General features: G+C 39.2%; 1 protein-coding gene across 6 annotated transcripts in view; it reads left to right on the top strand.

The window, feature by feature from the left end:
- DNM3 (dynamin 3) overlaps positions 1–21933 on the top strand; it is a gene marked incomplete at both ends in the record, with an annotated part of 577972 nt that overhangs the window by 229146 nt on the left and 326893 nt on the right. For all 6 annotated transcript variants that reach the window (XM_082834657.1, XM_082834656.1, XM_082834654.1 and 3 more), the window contains 2 exons: positions 14839–14925; positions 19708–19778. In XM_082834657.1, the coding sequence (XP_082690783.1) occupies positions 14839–14925; positions 19708–19778 (158 nt within the window). The remainder of the gene's footprint in view (positions 1–14838; positions 14926–19707; positions 19779–21933) is intronic.

Genomic DNA, 21933 nt, shown 5'->3' with positions numbered 1-21933 from the left:
ATGAGTGTTGGTTCCCAGTTACCTTACAGAAAAACTCAGATGAAGGAAAGATATAAGTAGTGAAAGAGGAAAGGAATCTAAATTTAGGAATTCAGGATTGTCAATGCTAAAAGAAAAGGAGTTAGGTGGAACTAGCTTGGGGCCCAGAAGTGGCTCTGGAGCTTCAGATCCCTTCTCTAGACTTCTTACTATTCTTCTACCTTGTTCCTTAAAGTTCTATTTTCTCTTCTCTAAAATAGGAAAACGCCATAGGCATTAAGGGACTGAGGAAAGGGAAAAGAATGCACATGGGGAAGAAAAAAATATCTTTATGCCAGCTCTTCATTTGGAAACTTGAAGCCATTTAATAATACTTCACATCCCTCCTGTCCTTGCCTATACCTCAAAATACAGTTAGTCTTGTCACCTGTATATTGGCCTCCTCTTAACTGACTTGCTGAACTAACTGAAACTGCATTCTCTATTTAATCACATGGATTGCCGCCCTCAGCACATAGATGTCTTCTTCAGCCAAAAGCTTCTCTTTAGGTTGCCCATGCATTCCTGCTTCCACCAGTTAAGTGGTCTTCTTTCCAATGGCCAGTTGTGCTGTGTTTGTCCTCAAACCTGTTTAGCCAGTTTTCCTTCTTATTTTAATTATGTAGGTTAAGTGAAGAGTAAATAAATTGATCAAATGCAGGAAAGACTTTGAATTTTGTTTCCATAAAAATCCAGCTTTGGAATGACTTAATAAAGGTTAGCTACAAAAGCTTTGCAATTGATTATGTGTAGGTAGGACAAGGCTAAAAGTATATGGGGGGGGGGGCGGTGATAAAAATCTAGATGGGCTCTGCATTCAGATGATTTCCCGAGTGTCTTTATGTTTCCCCTCCACTTTAAAGAAAGCAAAACTGGAAATCACAGATGAAGGATGTGGTTTATGTAAGACAGAAGACGCATAACTCCAATCAGCAGATCCATATGCAGAGAACAGGCCTTGGCCTCACATCAAAAGATTGGCACATGTGTGTACATTTATGTTTTAAGTTATATAAAGTGTTTATGGTATGTATGAATCTTTTTTTTTTTTTTAATCACTTCCCATTGTATCCAGCTTACTGGAAAACCAACAGTTGGTGCCGATGGCATGGGACGAGACAGCTTCTTCCTGGACACTTTTTGGCTTTTATTCTTTGCTTTCCACCCTTTGAACCTCCTTTTCCATTAAGCTCTCTAGACCAGTGGTGGTTGTATATTTGTACTGTCTTCTTAAAACATTTTATATGTTGCCTTGAATAAAACCTAGCTTTCTCCCTGAGATTATTGTTTACCCTTCAGCTCCCTTCACTGAAGGATATTTATTGGCCCAAACTCAAAGAATCTTAGGGCCTGGATCAGGCATGACATTTGTGTACTTCTCCATTTGTGGCTTCCAAACATTATTCCTTCACCTTCCTATAAAAAGTCTTCCATTAAGGCCCGGGTGTTACCAGCTCTGCCACCCTTCTCTCTTCTATTCACTGTCACCATCAGGTCCTGGTCACTGCCTTGTATTCATCAAGATATTTAGAACTTGGCTTACATTTTTCCTCTCCATCCTAAATTCACCTTCAACTTGGATGACTTCAGTAGAGGTCATGTCCAACACCCAGCAGCTGCTGCTCTTGGAGATCTTTGACTGCAGTGGTTCTCCATTCATTCCACACTAGCATCACACTCCTTGTGACCTCTTCCAGTCCCTGTCATGGTGGACAAATGTTCTACCAAAAGATTCTTCAGAAATTTAAAACTCTAAATCTAGGGTTTTCAGAGCACTGATTACCCCCTTCTACCCTCTTTTAGCTTTTAAGTCAGTTGGAAAATTAGTAGGAAAGCTTAAAGGAGAATTGAAATTTAGTATCTGCTTTGCTGCTGATAAATCTAGATTGGAAAACATGGCTGGGATTTCCTGCTGAAGTGGGAATCTCCCATTACTTCCTCTTCCAGCCATTAACTTCAGAGTCCACAGTGGCGGAGAGAGTGAGATGTGCACCCAGAAGGAGCACAGCGCTTTTTGGCTAACCTCACACCTACGGGCCTCTACAGTGAGCAGTGATGGAGTGCACCTGCTCCACAAAGCAGAGAGCTGTGAGCCAACACAGGTCAGGGGCTCACAGGTCTTCTTTTGTCTTCTCTTTTTTTTTTTTTCTTTCCTGCGAGGTGACGAAAATGACAAGGGCTTCTCCTGTAGTACTTTCTCAAGAGAGAAGAAATGTTGGTGGAAGTTCCTACTTTATGAGTGAGGTGTGAAAGGTGCTGGGGAGGAGGAAGGGAGAGAGCAGTTCTTCTCTATACCTAAATTCTGCCACAGGGTCCAACCCTTCCAGCTCTCTCACTCCTTTACTCTCCCTATAACCAGTCTTTAAACTCAAAGAGACCTTCAGACCTTTGGCTTCTTTTTTTTTTTTTTCTTAGCTACCTGTCTCTTCCAGATTTTATTATATTTCCTGACCATTGTATCAGTCTGGGTCCAACCAGAAGAGAGAAACCACACAGCAGTTTGAACAGGGAACAGTTACTATAAAAATGTATTAAGGGCTACCCCAGTGGCACGGTGGTTGAGAATCCACCTGCCAATGCAGGGAACACAGGTTCGATCCCTGGTCCGGGAAGATCCCACATGCCGCAGAGCAACTAAGCTCATGTGCCACAACTACTGAGCCTGTGCTCTAGAGCCCATGAGCCACAACTACTGAGCCCGCGTGCCACAACTACTGAAGCCCCTGTGCCTAGAGCCCATGCTCCACAATGAGAGAAGCCACCGCAATGAGAAGTCCGCACATGGCAATAAAGAGTAGCCCCCGCTCGCCGCAACTAGAGAAAGCCTGCGTGCAGCAGTGAAGACCCAACATAGCCAAAAATAAATAAATAAAATTTTTAAAAAATGTATTAACTATAACATGGGCTTAGAGGAATGAGGGATTGGCTAGTAAGAAGTTAAGAGAACAACTGAATATAGGGGTAGAAGCTGTAAGGAGCAGATGCTAAGGTACCACCTTTAGGGGAACATGCAGGAAAGAGGGCCCGTGACAAGGGCTAAGACTGGGACTTCCTTAAAGTGGGCCTGGATGTGGCTCACTGGGTGGCAGAAAAGTTGCCGTAGTGTCATGCTGCAGTGAAATCTGCCCTCTGTGCTGGGAGGGAAAGAGTGTCCATGGGGAGGTGTCTCCTTGGAGACACTCTGCTGCAAACTGTTCAAGGTGGGGACAGTGGCTGCCTTGTACTGCAGTAGCCTGCTTTAGTCTGCCTTTTCCTCCCTCAGTGTCTCTCCAGGCCCCGCCTCTCCTGACAAAACTTCACTTGGTGCCAGCCAACAAAGGAAAAATACTTAGAGGGCCCAGGATTGTTTTCACAGAGTGGGCAAGCAGGTTGAATTTGGAGCTGAGAGGCAATAAATTGACAAGCAGTACATTTACCTTTAACTTTCTGATCTGTTACTTTAATTCTTCTTGGATTAACTTTGCCACCTGTTAAAACTCTAAGGCTGGTCGAATTTGCTATTTGTGTTTTATCTCCCTTTCCCCCAGGTTGCTGAAGAGCTTGGAGACAACCCTCTATCTGTGTGGATTAGTGCCACATAATATACCCATTGTCTTCAGCATCTCATTAGTTAGTGACTTGCAGTGTTCTCCACCATAGTGACGTTAAACTTTTAACACTCTTTTTAAGATGCTTTGCTCATCACTTTCAGCAATGATTTCACAGAGAGAATAGAGGCCATAAATGGGAACATTAATTTCTAGCCCCCAAACCTATGTGTATTCCCAGCCATGCCCATCCTTCTCTCTGTCTCTGTTGAAGTATTAATCCTGACCAGGGCTGGGCTTCTACTTGTACTCTCACCTACTTACGGAACTTACTCTCTGGATTCCTCTGTTTCCTGAATCATCGCCTTCTCCATCACATTTTAAAATAAGTCAATGTATAGATATATTTATGTCTCTCCTGACTTATAAGTAACAAAAACCTGTCTTCTGTCCTATTCCTCTCCTTTTCATCATGGCCAACCTTCTTGGGGAAAAAAGTAGTTTGTGCTTGCTATATCTTTACTGTCTCATCTCCAGTTAATTCCTTAACCCTCTGAAGTTTGGCTTCCACCCACCACTCTATTGAAATAATTATGGTAAAGGTTAACCAGAGACTTGATTGCCAAATTGAAGGGACACTTATTCCCGATATTGAATTCCACTCTCTTTTTGAAGCTGACACCTCTCTTTCTTGGATTCTCCTCCATCTTTCTCATGATTCTTCTTCTGTCTCCTTCAAGAGCTTATCCACATTTGCCTGCCTCTAAACACTGGAGTCCCCCAGAACTTGCTCCTGGTTTCCTTCTCTTCTCTCTCCTTTCTCCCTGGCAGATCATATCTCCCATAGTTCAACTATCACTTAAAACATTGTTGATTCCCAAATCTATACCACCAGCTCAAGCTTCTTAACTGAAACTGTCTACTCTACAGTCTACTACAACTACCTTCTCTTCTTACTTAAGGCTCTAAACAGTTTGTTTTTTTTTTCCCCCCGCAAACTAAATTACTACAGTGACCTCCTAACTGATCTTACTGCTTCTAGACTGGTCATATTCAAATTCATCCTCCTCACTGTTGTCAAAATGGCCCTTCTAAAATACGCACACATATTTTTTGCCTGTTCCCTCAAAATTATTCAGTGGTTCCTTATACCTTAAGAAAGTTCAAATCATTTGTGATTGTGTTTAGTTTTCACCATCTGATCCCTGAATAACTCTGCAGCTACATCTGTTGTCACTTCTTGCTTGCTTCAGCCCGTCTAAGTGATTTGCACTATTCACAAAGATTTTTTGTGCCTTTAATATTTGTACATGTGATTTTGTTTGTTTAGAGTCTCCTTAAGATATAGCTCAGTCATCATTTTTCCTGAAGGGCCTCTGTGAGCCCTTTCTTGGTCTCCATCCTCACTCCCTTCTTAGTGCTTTAATTGTAACCCTGTATTTACTTCTATCATAACAATTATGATACTGCACTGCAATTTGTTTGTAATTTATTTGTTTAGGTGAATGCCTCTTCTTGCTGATGATAAGCTCCTTTCAAAAAAGAGCTGTCTTTTATCTTATCTTTGACACCTAGCCCATTGACTAATCCTACATGAGACATTCTATAAATACTTATTAATAATTTAGATATTTTAAAGTTATCCTGATGGCAAAGAAATCTGTACTTGGTTTAAAAATAACATTTTAATCACTCCTTTTTAAAAAAATTTTTATTTTATATTGGAGTATAGTTTCAGGTGTACAGCAAAGTGATTCAGTTATACATATATATGTATCTATTCTTTTTCAAATTCTTTTCCCATTTAGGTTATTGTGGAATATTGAGCAGAGTTTCCTGTGCTCTACAGTAGGTCCTTGTTGGTTATCTACTTTAAATATAGTGGTGTGTACATGTCAATCCCAAACTCCCAATCTATCCCTCCCCCCAGTTCTTTTTCTGAGATCTTGAATCATCTTCACTATCATTACTCTGAATTCTTTTTCCAGTAGATTGCCTATCTCCACTTCACATGGTTGTTCTTCTGGGGTTTTATCTTGTTCCTTTATCTGGGACATATTCCTTTGCCGTCTCATTTTGTCTAACTTTCTGTGATTGCAGTTTCTTTTCCACAGGCTGCAAGATGGTAGTTCTTCTTGCTTCTGCTGTCTGCCCTCTGGTGGATGAAGCTGTCTAAGAGGCTTGTGCAGGCTTCCTGATAGGAGGGGCTGGTTCCTGCCCACTGGTGCGTGGAGCTGGGTCTTGTCCCTCTGGTGGGCAGGGCTGTGCTCAGGAAGACTTTAAGCAGCCTGTCTGCTGATGGGTGGGGCTGTGTTCCTGCCCTGTTGGTTGTTTGGCCTGAGGCGTCCCAGCATGGTTGGGAGGGGATAGGTCTTGGGGAGGAAGTGGCAGCCTCCAAGTGGGCTCACACCAATGAGTACTCACCAGAACTGCTGCTGCCGGTGTCTTTGTCCCTGCAGTGAGCCACAGCCACCCTCTACCTCTGTAGGAGACCCTCCAATATTAGCAGGTAGGTCTGGCCCAGTCTCTTATGAGGTCACTGCTTTTTTCCCCTGGGTCCTGGTGCGCATGAGACCTTGTGTGCACCCTCCAAGAGTGGAGTTTCTGTTTGCCCCAGTCCTGTGGAATTCCTGTGATCAAACCCTGCTGGCCTTCAAAGCCAGATTCTCTGGGGGCTCCTCCTCCCATTGCCAGACCCCCAGGCTAGGAAGCCTGACATGGGGCTCAGGACTTTCACTCCTGTGGGAGAACTTCTGTGGTATAATTATTTTCCAGTTTGTGGGTCACCCACCCAGCGGGTATGGAATTTGATTTTATCGCTATTGTGCCCCTCCTACTGTCTCATTGTGGCTTCTTCTTTGTCTTTGGATGTAGGATATCTTTTTTGGTAGTTTTCAGCTTTTTTCTTTTTTTTTTTTGTCAATGGTTCTTCAGTAGTTAGTTGTGTTTTGTTAAGAAGGGGTGAGCTCATGTCCTTCTACTCCACCACCTTGCCACTTCCTCTAGTCACTCCTTTTAAAATGATAAAATTTGGACGGGTTTTCTTTCAAGTATCTATCCTTTTCCTTATTCCTCAATTTGATGTTCTTGATATTTGGCCTTATTATGTCTACCTTCAATTTTTTTTTTACTTTAAAACTGGTCTAATTCAAGTCTTTTGTAAAGCAAAATAATCCTGATTAAAGTTGAGTATGCCAGGACTTAATTATTTGACCCCTTTTGAACACAGCCCATAGATAAAGTGACCATATAATTTATTGTCCAACACAGATTTGAGATTAAAAGGGGGAGCTATCAATACTTTCACTGGAATAGTATGAGTAAACCAAGACTGCTCCAGGCAATCTGAAATGTATATATATATATATGAATATGTATATGTGAATATACATATGTGAATATATATGTGAATATATATATATATATAAACTTAAAACAATAATTTCACTTACAATTGCTCATGTTGAATTTCTTATGTGTAAAATACTTAACTTTTCTTTTCCTTAAGCCACATAAATAAACATCAGTGAAACACATGGGATTTATGTGTGTTCAGATAACAAGGCACAAAGCTAACCTGGGGGAGTGCACTTCTTCTCGCATGTTTTCTCGCTGGTCTCTGGGGCACTGGAGGAAAAGACAAGGACATTAGAGTTTTATGAGCTATTTGGCTTCACTCCAGGGACATCTCAACTTTGGAATTTTTCTGGTGGGCATCATCTTTCAGCTGCTTTTCTCTACTGCCTCTTCTCCAGTGCTTCATTGCAGGGTCCTGAGCTTTTTTGCAGGAAGCACTGAGAGGAACATCTTGTTTTTTTAACCACAGTTTAGCAACTGTGCCATTTATTGGCCTCTTGGGAAGCCACATTCTTGGATCACCATCATACCAATTAATTGATTTTTTTCCCCCTGCTTAGAAAAAAGAAAAAACGCTTTGCAAGGAAATAAAAAAGATACATTAGTTGGTTATTAGAAATACTGGGAAAGATTTTTCATTAAAAAGTGCTGTTAGAAGAAATGCTGAGTTTTGTGGCATGTTAGGTAAGTAGATATCTGACCCTGAATACACATAACTAAGCAGTGAATCCAAAGACCTTACCGCAGCTTTCAAGGCCCTGCATGATCTTGCTCCTTTTCATTTCTAAACTCCTCCCCATCTCCCTCCCCACAGTCCACTCCAGCTACACTGGTTTCCTTGTTTCTTCACAGGCAAGGAGATGTGGTGCAGGGCCTTTGCATTTCTCATTCTCAGTGTTGGAAATGCTCTGCCTCGAGATGTCTGCATGGGTCACATCCTAGCTTCTTTCAGGTCTTTGCTCAAATGCCACATAATCAGAGTCTTCCTCTGACAGAAAATTATTATTTTCTATCAGCAATTTCACATGCTTCCTTCGAACACACACACACACACGCACACACACTCATACCATTCTTCATCTACTTACCAAATTTGTTTTTCTTTGTGGCACATACGACCACATGAATTATACTACATACGTCTTTTATTTTTGCTGTGATTGTTGGACAGTAAAGGGACTTGAAGAACGTAAGCTCCATGAGAGTAGGGACTTGGTTTGTTAAGCTCATTACTCTATTTATAACCCCTGAACATCCAGGTTTTCAATAATAATTATGGAATGAATAATTGAATACATGAATCATGTCTCATTGACTTGGCAGGTGATTTTCCGTTTGGCTAAAGTAGACATTTGAGTAACTTCCATGAAAGCTTGTAGGATGAAAGAGAATAACTACAAAGCATCATGCTCAAATGGGATTTTCTTTTAGGTCTGGATAGATCTGCTCTGGTTTTCACTCTGTACATAAAGATTTGCATTTCATCTCTTCTAATGGCTGGCTGTCCAGTCAAACACTCTGTGCTGTGCTACTCATACAGCAGATGCCTCATGTAATGGGCCATGGTACTCAGGTTTCAAATCAGGCTGAGTATTAAAGTTTGAATCATTTGTTGGGTTTTATATGAAATTCAGTCCTGGGACTTGACTAAAATTCAAGAGATAGTAATCTCACCTTTTAATCTCACACTTCATTAAAGGATTCATGATCTTTGCAATTAATTCTTAATTTATAATTTACCCTGGCCCCTGCTTTTCCTCTTACTTTCTGCATTATTTTTCTTGTTCCATTTTAACTGCTTAATAATGTTTACCAGAGATAAATGTGGAGAGAGTGGTGATGAAAACCTGGTTATTGTCTTCAGGTATTGTTTTGACCCAGCACCAACACCCTCCTGCCCTCCTGTTTGGATGTTTTCTGATTACTTAATGAGATTATGGCTCTTCTGACTACCTTTCAGCTTTATTTCACTTAAGGTTGGGCTTTTTCTTTTAATTCCTTATCATCTGCTAAATAACACTAGCATTCTCTTCATTTCTTTGTTTAGAAGAAATAATAAGGTCAGATATGTAATGGAGAACATATCAACTTACCGTATATGTTCTTCCTTCACAGAGCTCACCATTCCTCCCATCATTTGTAGAAAATATTTGAGGTTTGGGATTTGCCCACTTGGAGAAGAAGGACTAACAGTATTTCTTTCTCTCTGACTACTTTACCCAAGGCCACCCGGGTGGGATCTGGCATCCTTCCCCTTTTTACCAACTTCACTTAGATCTTCCTAGACTTCCTATATGCCACTCCTAAAATATAGAATCCTCAATAAAGAATTTTCCAACTTACGCTTGTGAAGTTTCTTGACCTGTTTTACTAGAATTGTTTCTCATTTTTGATCACTTTTGTAAATGTGAATACTTCTGTTTTTCCTTTTTTCATAACAAATGTGTTGTGCCCAAATAAATATTCTCTCATCTCCTGAATAAATCCACCATTATGCTACACACAAATTAAAAATCACTAGGAGTTTTAAGGGCAGATTTTTTTTTTTTTTTTTTCTCTCGGTACGCGGGCCTCTCACTGCTGTGGCCTCTCCCATTGCGGAGCACAGGCTCCGATGCACAGGCTCAGCGGCCATGGCTCACGGGCCCAGCCGCTCTGCGGCATGTGGGATCTTCCCGGACCGGGGCACGAACTCGTGTCCCCTGCATCGGCAGGCAGACTCCCAACCACTGTGCCACCAGGGAAGCCCTAAGGGCAGATTTTAATTCACATAAATAGAATAAAATTATTGCATGCTTTTATAAGCAGTGAAATCATTATGGCTACTGAGTTTGTAGTGCGTGGTCAACAGTGGTTGGTTTATAGCATTTTGATCAAAATAGAGCCCATATCTTTAGGTCAGCCAAACCATCAACTCAAGTCATGCACATAAAAGAAATTTTATTCTGGTTTTAGTTCATTTTCTCAGTGGTGTTTGCAACGGAACTGTGAACAGATGGTTACCTAAGAACCTGAGTCTTTGCTTAAGGCATTGAACTAGTTACTCTTGAAGGTATAGAATCTTGCCTGGCCTTGTGCCTGTTCCAAGAGATACCTAATAGTATGGCTCTCATGATCGGATTAATCAATGGTTAATACATTTTGTAAGTGTATATTTTTATTGAGTAGAAATGTCTTTCAAGTGATTTTTTTTCCTCTAGGGAAAAATGTGCTCCATGCTTAAAATTAAATTTTTATATTGACGTCCCATCAAAATAATTAAACACTACCCTAAATAATACTTAAAATATTGGATTTTATTAAAACATGCTTTTGTATTTAAAAAAATGATGGTGCTACTTTGTCTCAAAACAAGTATAAAGTTTTCTCTTAGAATTATATACCTAAAGTTTTGATTCCTAAATACAGGTATATTATGACTCCATTTAATCTTCCTTATTATTTAAGAATATTCAACATAATTTTAACATAAGCTATTTAGAAGTAATTTATCATTTAATAGATGTTCAACTTTGTCTGGAAGCTTTGCTGTCATTGTTTAAGCATCAAATCTTCTGAGGCCTTCTCAGAGCAGGTTTAGCCACTTACTTCTTTGTGTTTCTCCTTGATTTTTGTTAAATATTTCTCTCGCATAACAATTTATCTGTATAGTCAACCTGCCACTCAAGACTGTGAGGTTTCCAATATCAGGTGCTTTGACATAAACTGAGCTCAGAGCTGGCCTATAGTGGTGCCCAAAGAATGTTTGTTAAATGAATGACTGATGTGAAATAAATTTAAGAATATAAAATTATTATATCCAATAGCAAAGCCTTAATTCCTTGAGCCTGTATAAATCAATTTGCAGAATATTTAAATAATTAATAGAAGAATAAAAATCTAATGATGGTGATTTCTAGGTCAATATTATTTTGGGACACATGATTAAAATTTTGATGACTTTGACAAAAAAATTGTGTTCTTACAATGGTAAGCTTTTAGTTCAACATCCAGAGCAAAAGAGATTGAAAATTATAATGACTTAAGTGGTTGAGAAAACTGATGGCACCTTAAGTAAGAGACGTAGAAGAGAGGCAAGGAATTAAAGTGAGCAATCAGCTAAGTATCTGTTAAAGCTAAGTAGAATGTCATGCAAACTGAGCAGGGACTCTGCTGAATGAGGTAATGAAATGAGTGGCAGAAAGCCTACTCAGAAGTCATTCTGAATGTCAGTAGGACTTTTTTTTTTGCCTTTTTCCTATATGTATTATGAAGAATTGGGACTGGAGCATTACATTTGGGAGCCAGCAATTAAAACCATCATTTTGAGTTTTATACTCCCACAACATTTTTTACACTCCTACAAACCTTTTAAGATCAACCAATCAGAAACTGTAGTGGCTTAATTACTGCCTTTCAGTAATGCCTAGATCTTTCCTGCTTACTGTCCCCTTCAATATTTCTCTGAGGGCAGTTCTTCTAGTGTATTCTCTTTCCATTTTATCCCACTTAGAATTTAGGCTCATTTACATCCAGTTTTCTCAGTTGTAGATACAAAAATATGGCTCTGGCGGGTTCCTTTCCTGATGAAATTGAGCTTGGAAAGATCAGGAGGTACACACAAAAAAATCAATCCTCCTGCCAAGGGCAGTAGATTGGAGGGTTCTTAGATGTTTCTACTTCATGGGATGCTCTTATCATTTTGGCCTTTCCTTGACTTATTGATGTCTGCATACTAGTCTGTGGTCCTTCAGCTATCAAGTATTTAGTTTCTGAATAAATATTTATATTGCCACTCTTTGGTGTTTTAGAAATAATCTGCTATAATCCATTTTCTAAATGCTATTGCCATCCCCATCATATTTAGTAGACCGCTATTGCTTGTGTAGTCACTTCTCTGCAGGAGTGTGGTTCTATGTTAGTGTGGCTATCATCAAAAGCAAGTATGCAGTGATAGCTTGGGGTACTCTCTGAGTGCAGAAGAGGAACAATTGCTCTGGTGGCCTAGTGCAGGCTAGTGGTTTGTGCCGGATGTGCCACCTAGTTTTGCATTAGTCAAGAAGAAGGACAAGTATTCATCAGCTATCCCTTCCATACTTAGAGACTTTTTATAGGCCTTACAAAAAATAACTTGCAATATTCTCAGAGTATAAAACGGCTTCTGGAATGATAGAACTGTCCCCGAAGAATGTTTCCAAAACTCAAAATGGAAGCTTCATTTGTGTCTTGAAGTTATTCATGAAGTAAGCACCTAAATGATCACAGATCTCAGGATTCAGCTAGGAGTCTCAGTAAGGGGGTGATGGTTTGGTGATCTCATGAACAGACACCGGGCTGTGAATTTTGAGGTGACCAAGGCAGCCAGGTTTCTATCCTCTAATGATGTTGTTATAATAAAAGTACTCTAGGACTTCCCTGGTGGCGCAGTGGTTAAGAATCCGCCTCCCAATGCAGGGGACACGGGTTAGAGCCCTGGCCCGGGAGGATCCCACATGCTGTAGAGCAACTAAGCCCATGCGCCATAACTACAGAGCCTGTGCTCTAGAGCCTGCGAGCCACAAGTACTGAGCCCATGTGCCACAACTACCAAAGCCCGAGCGCCTAGGGCCCGTGCTCCGCAACAAGAGAAGCCACTGCAATGAGAAGCCTGTGCACCACAACGAAGAGTAGGCCCCTCTCGCCGCAACTAGAGAAAGCCCGCGCACAGCAACGACGACCCAATGTAGCCAAAAATAAATAAATTTTTTTAAAAAAGTATGTTCGTTGTGGAAAAATTTGGAAAATGCAGACATGTATATAGAAAAAAAGTAAAATTATGCATAAGCCCATCATTCAAAGAGGTTGTTGCCATTAACATTTTGTAGTATTTGTGCAGATTCTTTTCTGTGCACAGACAGCAGACTTACAGCATTAGGTGATTTAAGATTTATATGTGATTTGTAATCACAGTGGTTCCATGAAGTAGTGCAGTTTTTTGTCTTGCTAAGACACTGATGTGCATCATGCATGCTATAAAGTAGGTGCGCACAGTGACTCCAATGACCATGGAGCAATCACATCTCAGGGAGGCCTAGCATACAAGTTAGGGGAAATATTATGTGCTACAGTATTACTCAAGAATTTTGGAGTTTTTAAGGTTTTTGGCTATATCCTCAAAGAGTATCAAGTGTATATGGTAGCCTGTGACTATGAGTGTGTGTATATGCTTGTGTGTAATCACATTTTATATTTAGTAGCCTGATTTTCTTCACCCAGTGTCATAGACACTTTAGCATGTTATTAGATATTATTTATAAATTAGATAGTATTATATCAAATATTAGCTATTATTTGGAATGGCTTATTACATCCCATTAGTGGACCTACCTTAATTTATTTAACATCATTGGATACTTAGGTGGCTTATAGAGTTATGTCTATTTGTCTTATTGTTGCTATTACAAGTAACGCTGTGATGAATTTCCTTATTATTTTAGCTCAGAATTCCATGAAGTAATTAGACTGACGTGTGTGTGTCTTTAAAATTTTTGAAACATATTGCCAAATTGCTTAACAGAAAGATTATTCTCATTGACATCCCTTCAGCAAGTTTAAACTGTGCTAGTCTCAGTACACCTTCACCTGCATTAAGTCTTATAAAAATGATTATAGTAACTTGACAACGTAGTAGTTATTATCTTTCTTTGTATTACTCTGTGCAGTTTAATATCTCTTATTGACCATTAAATTTCTTTTTAAATTAAATCACGTTTTTTGCCTGTTTTTATGTGAGATATTAGTGTTAATCTTATTAATTTGCAAGTGCTTTTTATAATAAATGGAATTCATCTTTGCCTGTCAGAAACCATGAATTTGCCCACTTTTTTCCCTTTCTATTGCTGCCATCCCTGTCCAAGTCCCCTTATTTTCCATCTGAATTGCTTCAGAAGCAAAAATTCCTAACAGGTCTACAAGGATCAAGCCCCTGTTTACCATTCTAGCTTTGCCTAAAGACCATCCCCTTGCTCTCTGCACTGACCTTCCTTTACTTCCTTGACCACTCATTGTCCCTGTCCTCTCCTGTGCTTGGCAAGCTCCATTCTCCCCACAACCGACTTTACCCGACTAAGCCCCGTTTTTAGGTTAGGCTTCCTTGAACATCCTTGTATTGATAGCATCCTTTTCTTTTCTTCCTTACACTGAAAACAACTATAATTCATTCATTTTTGCAAACTAAATTTTGGACAATTACCTGCATAATTGAGATGGGATAAGTGATTGACATGCATTATTTCTGCAGTTTTGCCAAAAATATGTATATAAAAACACATCTGTTAGGGTAGAATTTTAAAAAAATGGTCTCTGTGGTTCATAGAATGTGAACCATCCTCAAAGAGTAATGGACAAGACCAGGAGCTCTGGAGTCTGAGGGCTTGGGTAGGAATCCTGGACCCACCGATTTTGAACTGTGTAGTCTGGGGCAAGTTACTTAACCTCTCTGCACTTTGCTTTCCTCCTCTGTAAAATGGGGTTAATAATCGGATCTGTCTTTTATGATTGTTGTGAATTTCGAATGAGGTAATTCATGTGGTGCTTAGCACACAACCTGGAACATGGTAAGCACTCTATAAATGTTAGTCATTTTCCTCCTTTTCATCCTCATTTCTGTCTTCTTCATCTTTGAACTTTATTAAGTGCTAACTCTGTACAGCATAGAGCTAGATGGTATCTGGGTTTCTGTTTTCTTTGCAGGGAATTTCTCTGCTGGTTTTGAAGTGCTTCTTCTCAGATAACGTAGTAACTTCTGATTGTAGTTTGTGCAGTCTTTTCTGTCACTCTGCCATTCTTCTTTAGGATATTTCATTTCTGCTTCCAGAATGGTAATGCATGTCTTCTGGAATACAACATAACTTATTTTTGTTTCTTTTTTGGCAGTGTATATTTGAGTATTAACACTCAGATCTGTTTTTCTTGACAGCTGGCAAACTTCCCCAGACTCTGCGAGGAAACGGAAAGGATTGTTGCTAACCACATTCGTGAGCGAGAAGGGAAGACAAAGGACCAGGTGAGGAGAGCCCTTCCCTGGTGGGCAGGGTCCCTGTGGGAAGTGGAAGACAATCCTCTCCAGGATTGTTTGGTCTCCAACAGTTGGCGTATCCCTGAATGGAAAAAAAAAAGAGCTGAGAACACCACCACATATGTTTATTTTTACTTATTTATGAATTTTATACATGTGTTGCTATACTAACATCTTGCGTATGTTAAAAATATAAACATATATAAAGACCTTAGAAGGATAACATTTAAAAAGCAGTAATAGGAGTTCCATTATTTTTTTCAACACTTCATGAATCATCATGTGTACCCTTAGCATGTACACACCCCACTTTGAAAACCACTAATCTGGAAACATATCACATATTTTCTTTAAGATCGGGCCCACAGATGGGCACCAGGATATTCATAAATTGCTGAAGTGTTTTGCAAAATGTTTAGTGTTTTTATTTTTTTTCTTGAGGAGAATGGATAAAGCTATTCATCAGCTTATCCATGGAACCTATGACTAAAAAAATAAAAACATTTAAGAACAGCTCTTTTAAGCATTTCTAACTATTTTGTAAATACACATGGTTTGTAAGTAGTGGCTTTGAAATTGTCTTCGAATCTTGGCTAACTACGAATGAACGATTATTTTCAAGTGAGGATAATTCATTGAAAAAAGTTAAGGACTACGTGAAAATAATTAAAGCTTCTTAAATTTAGGTGGATGTTTTCTTAGTTACTTATAAAACATTATAATGGCAAACACAAAGGTTTTCAGATGCTCTTCAGTTACAGGACACAGCTGCGAGTGTGACAGCACGGAGAGGACACTGGACTGAAGCCATGTGTTCACCACAGAGTAACAGCATGTTCTTGAGCAAATCACTTCTCAGGACTGTTTTTTCCTCATGTACAATGTTGAAATGTTGGTCTATATGATCTCTGAAGTCCTCTATAAGTTAGAATTCCAAGATTTTGTGGTTCTTAGGTGAATTGGAAAGAAGGAGAGAAAGAACTGGGGAAAAGGAGGAAGGCAGAATAGGAGAGAGAGAGGTAGAGACAAACCACAGGGAGAGAGACACATGCACCATGTGTTAGAGGGTGCTGTAGTGTTGGGGTGGGCGTGGAAGGAGAAAGCGAAGAGACAGAGGGATGGAGGCCTGGCAGGTTGGGATATTTGTGAGTGACTCTGGTAACAACCTGCTGCTCTCTGCTCGAGCTTTGGGATTCATTGCTGCTACTTTTTATCATCGCGTGGTTTTTTTTTTTTTTTTTTTTGCGGTACGCGGGCCTCTCACTGTTGTGGCCTCTCCCATTGCTGAGCACAGGCTCCGGACACGCCGGCTCAGCGGCCATGGCTCACGGGCCCAGCCGCTCCGCGGCATGTGGGATCTTCCCGGACCGGGGCACGAACCCGCGCCCCCTGCATCGGCAGGCGGACTCTCAACCACTGCGCCACCAGGGAAGCCCTATCATCGCGTTTTGAAAGTTAACTAACGATTATTCATAGCTTTCACTTATTTTGCAACTTTCTCACTCTTGGAGTAGTCACAATAGCCAAAAGTGGAGAAAATTGGCTTTGTGACTTAGTAGAGATAAACAAATCAATGTTAACTCATGAGCCAGTGAAGTCAAGCCTGGGTCCAGGTATACAACCCGAGACCAGAAGTTCCCCCACACACCTAATGTCATGGCTCCTGCTGGACCAAGAAAACAAGTTCTGTTATCAACTTTACTCCTGACCTTAAGTAACTAAGATAACCGTTTTAATTTGTGTCTTTATTCTATGAAGTTCAAATGATAATACATTCTACTTAACTCTTAGGGATCCTGTGTAAAAACAGTATTGAGGAAAAAGTTGTACAATTCTTATCTTAATTATCTTTGTGTTCATATCTAAATCAGTTAACTTCTTCATGTTTCATAGTTTTTGTTTTACTGAAATGACACACTCAAATTTTTCATTGTCATTAAGATTGTGGGCTCCAGGGACTTCCTGGTGGTCCAGTGGTAAAGAATCCGCCTTCCAATGCAGGGGACGTGGGTTCCACGCACCGTAATGAAAGATCCCACGTGCCTCAATGAAGATCCCATGTGCTGCAACTAAGACCCGATGCAGCCAAAAAAATAAGGAAAAAAATTATTAAAAAAAAAAAAAAAGAAAAAAAATTGTGGGTTCTGGGTTCAGACTGCCTGAGTTCGAATCCAAGCTCTATCATTTGCTTTCTGTGTAAATGAACAAGTTATTTATTAATTTTACACTTCAGTTTCCTCATCTGAAAGTGGAATAATAATGGTAGTTAACTCACAGGTATTTTGTGAGGATGAAATGAAGTAATCCAGATACAGCTCTTAGTTCTTCATTCATTTTAGTTGTTTTTGTATTCCTAAAGAGCTATGACACATAGTAGACATGAGAAAGAATTGCCTTTTCTGATTTCAAGGTAGACTGTCTTCCATCTGTACCTCTGATGTAGTGATTACTTCATTCCCCAAGTGGGAGTCAAGGGAGGGAGCGAGCATCTCTCTCCTAAGTGACCATCTCAGGTGGCCTGGTTTGACAGTTAATCAACTGCCTGAAGAAGCTGCCACTGCCTGAAGCTGCCTGCCACTGCTAATATTGACCTGTGTGGCATAGTAAAAACATGCATGTTTTTGGTAACGTGAACATGTCAGTTTGCATAGATTTCACATTTGAGTTCTGAACTCCGTGCTGCTTTAGGCCATATGGTACTTCTGAAGTCGCTGGTCAGAGAGTGACCCATTTCCTTAGACTTCTGTGCCAGTACTGCTTTGAGGTATTCTTGCAGTTTTTTTTAAAAAAATGGAATTATTACCAACCTCTGCTCTGGAAACTTTGTGTGTGGGGGAAATTCTTCAGAATTAAAAATATGAAAAACCATAAATCCCCCTGAACGTTTTTCTAAAACAAAGGTTTTTTGAGCTTCGGTGTGTGCCTGCTGTTATTCCAGGTGCTTCCATACATGTAATTACATGTTGAAATGGTTGGCTTTGTGGGTGATAACTGCTACCAGGGGTAGCTGTACATTTCTTCAACTAAATTTTCAATAACTGTGGGTGAGAAAGGCAGTGAGAGAGAGTGAAAAAAAGAGAAAAAATGTACTTTTTTCCTTTTCATCCCCCACATGCGACCTGGCTCTTTTCCTAGGATGAAAACAGACTCCCGGTTTCCAGGAATATGAATGAGAGCAGCCATAGTTGTTATTTTTCTTCCACTTTTCCCCCGTACTGCAGTCCAAGTTAACGTGTGTGAACGTCCAAGATATTCACGACAACCTTTGGCAATGTTGAGAATTATGTAGATATTTTGCTCTTTATAGTGGCAACTACTAATTTGTGCTTAAATATTATGGTTTATTGATCCAAACTCCTAGCCAAATGGATTTGGGGTATAAAATTTAATAGAATCTGGATTTATTGTAGGGAGAATAGTGGCAATGCCACAGATAATCTAATAGTGATGACTCCTCCTAACTCTTCAGTTTTCTTCATTAAGAGAAGAAAAAAACCTATTATCTGATGATATGAAAGTTTTTCATACAAGTATGATATTGTTGACCCAGTTAGTGCCTGGGCATTGGCTTTATGTTGGTAGTGGGGATGGGTTTGGGGTGATTTGGTCTTTTTTTCGGTAGGGCCCCTCGGGGCTCACAGCAAGATTTGGTCGGATGACCAACTGAGATTAGCCACAAAAGCAAAGCCTCAGAGACCATAGCATTGGGTAATGAGTGAGAAACAATAATACTTGGCCATGTACTAATTATATGGGAATAAATTTCTCCCTTTAAAATAAACCATTCTTCAAGACTGGTAGATAGTCATAGAATTTACAGCCACAAATGTTTCTCAGGCACCTGTTGTGTGTATCATGCTAGGTTCTGGGGATAAAGTGGTGAACAAGATAAATATAATCTCTGCTTCCATGGAGCTTGTAGTCTTGCAGGGAAGCAAAACATCAAACAAAATATAATATAAATAATTAATTACATTTGTGATAAACACTACAAAGAAAAAGTATAGGGTATAATACATAAAAATATTATCATGATTTATAGACTATATGAGAGTAATAGCATGATCCAACTTGGTCTTGGGTGAGGGTGTGGGGTGAGGATCAGGGAAGGCTTTCCTGAGGACGCACCTCCTGGGGGGCATTATATAGACTGTGCCAATGAACTGTTACCACAAATGCTTGGATGCACTCAGATTTCAACTTCAGTGAAGCCTATTGATTTCAAGGAGGCTTTTTATTTGTATATTGCCTTTTTGAGTTGGTTGATGAGATACTTCTCCTACTTGCCTATAGGGAGCTTAAAGAGATAGAAAGAGGAAAAACAAGAGGTGATATTGCTATTTTGTGGCTAACAACATATGATGTCTACAGGAGCAGGAAGCTCTAAGCAGCGCCTCCATGGCCTTCGTGCCACATGTATTTTTATACATGTGTCCTTTTGAACATTACACCTACGTTTTAGAGGAATAGAATAATTCTAGGTTCTGTGTTAAGTTGGCTCTGTGTTAAGTAAGCATGTTAAGTACATGCTTATAAACTATAATGCTGTTGTCTTCATGTGGGACTCAGACTTTTCACATAGATCTTTTGTTTCTGAGTTTAGAGTAAAAATGAGAGTCTAATGAAAAAATTTAATGCAACTTTTCATTCTAACTGAAGCATCCTTTTTAAGATTAAATAAAGATAAATGATTTGTAGGCTATTACTGAATTTAGTGTTTGAGAATATTTAAGATGGGTTTTCACTGAAGTGATTCTCTTGGACTTATAGGTACTGCTGTTGATCGACATTCAAGTCTCCTACATCAACACCAACCACGAAGATTTCATTGGCTTCGCAAAGTACGTGAAATCCTTGATTGTCACATGCATTCCTCCTGCTGGTTTGTCTCAAATACACATGTGAATTTCTACAACAACCCCAGCATTCTGTGTCAGGATTAACTCTGAGTCAACCTACTGAGGAGAGCTGAGCCTCGTGGCCATGGGGCCATTTTCTCTGAATAAAGGAGTTGGCTTCTTTATTGTACAGCATGTGAAATCATATGTAGCTCAGATACTCCTTGTTTTTGGATGATGATCTGCAGTTTGTACTTGAGCTCCCATAGATAAACAGTAACAGATGCACATTTAAAATATGTTAGGGAACAATTTCTCACATAAATTTGAAATATCAAGTGCAATTCACAGGATACAAGCTATTTGGCCATCCCTAAATCAGACTATAGTGGCCTATTTTTTAAAAAAACTGTCCTTTGTGAACTTAGATGTAATCTTTTTGGATGAACATTCTCTTTTCTATGAAGTATATATACTTTATATAAGCTTGTCTATATATTGCTATTCTATCATACATATGTTCTGTTGTATTCTAATATTCTGTTGCTATATTCACAGATATTGTCAGGTAAACATTATGCTTAAGTATTCAAGGTTGGTTATTTATTGTGTGACATTTTCAAGACCCTGAATTTACCATTTTTTCCTGCCCTTTAGTGGAATCAGTTTTTTATTGCTTTTAAAGAATTTTGATTCTAACTCTAAAATATACCTGTGGCATGTAAGTGGTTCAAACCTCAAGTATATAAAATATAGTTTATTTTATATAAAAAATAAGGTAAAGAGGCCTATGTACTGTTACTTTACTATGTATTCAAGAATAGGGACAAATAAAAAATGAAACACAAGAAAATGTAAAACTAGCCTGACTTAGTTTTACATTTTGACTTAGAAGAAACAGATATCTAGATCATGTGATCTAAACTAAATAGTGGCCTGAGGAATTTATAGGCATGTTTTAGAGAGGAAAGTCCCAGTTATTCAACAGAAAATTGTCTCATTCTGAACATAGCCTAACGAACAGTATATACACATTTTGCATTCAGCAGTTATTACTACTGTGTGGTACACTAGTTTTTGGTTTTGGTACATTAGTTTTTTCAACTGTTTTCTGTCTGTGACTTATGTGTAAAATTGTTAGAACTCAGTGATTAATATGTTCCTTTAGACAGTTGTCTTTTTTAGCCGGCACTGCCCGCTCCAACGTCTAGATAGGGATTTACTCCACAGCCATTTCACACAGACCTGCTCCCGTCTTCTAGCCCCCATGGCTCTCATCATCTGTTCTGCTCATTTCCCTCTGCAAAATCACCAGTGGCAAGAAACCTAGACTCTGATGTGTCTTCTTGTCCCTAGGCCTGGAAGGGTGGACCTGAGAATTTCTACCTGGTTTTCTGTGTAGTCAGTGAAATCCTTGTAGCCTGTTCCAAGCTCTGCTCTAGTTGCTATGGGGGAAAGAAAAAGAAAAGGAAAAAAAATTGTCTTTTAGGAGCTTGCCTAATAATTGAAAAGTATAGAGAAATGCAGGTAAAAATTTAAACTGATGTATTCTCCATTTACTTCACTTGCTTCTTTGAGGAATTTAAAAGAAAAAGAAATCCTTGAGTCATTTGAAATAACCAGGAATACTGCCTTTCATGTTGACTTTTATTGGTTACAAATGCCAGTTCGATTTTTGTAAAAATGTAGCAGATGCAGATATAAACTTGACACCGTAACTTAAAAGTTAACTTAAAAGGATATTGCAGCACTGTCCTGTTATGGTATCCTGATTCAAGGAGGAAACAGAGAAAAAAATCATAATCAGTATGGAAAGATTCAAGTTTTGAACATGTTTTTTAACCAGCACTAAATTTAAATTTCACCCCATACTCTGCTTGAAACATTTTCCCCCTAGATTATCCTTTTACTTATTTTTAAAGATAAATGGTCCAGAGTTTATGTTCTCCAGTAAATTTTAATATTTTCTACCTCAGAAACTGTTGAACGAAAGTATTAGGTTGACTAGGTTTTCAAAGGCGTATAATTTTGCAAATGAAAATACTTCAATTACAGCCTTTTGGTACAGTCTCTCTGTAATCCAGGTGACAGTCCCATTTTTCAAGCAGTGAGATAGATTGTGAACCTTTATGATGCTAGGGGACTAAAAAGAATCACT

This window comes from Leucopleurus acutus (genome assembly GCF_964270905.1).
Source record: "Leucopleurus acutus genome assembly, chromosome: 2".
Lineage (NCBI taxonomy): Eukaryota > Metazoa > Chordata > Mammalia > Artiodactyla > Delphinidae > Leucopleurus > Leucopleurus acutus.
The sequence above is the reverse complement of the archived record's forward strand: the minus strand, read 5'-3'. Positions and strand labels throughout refer to the sequence as shown.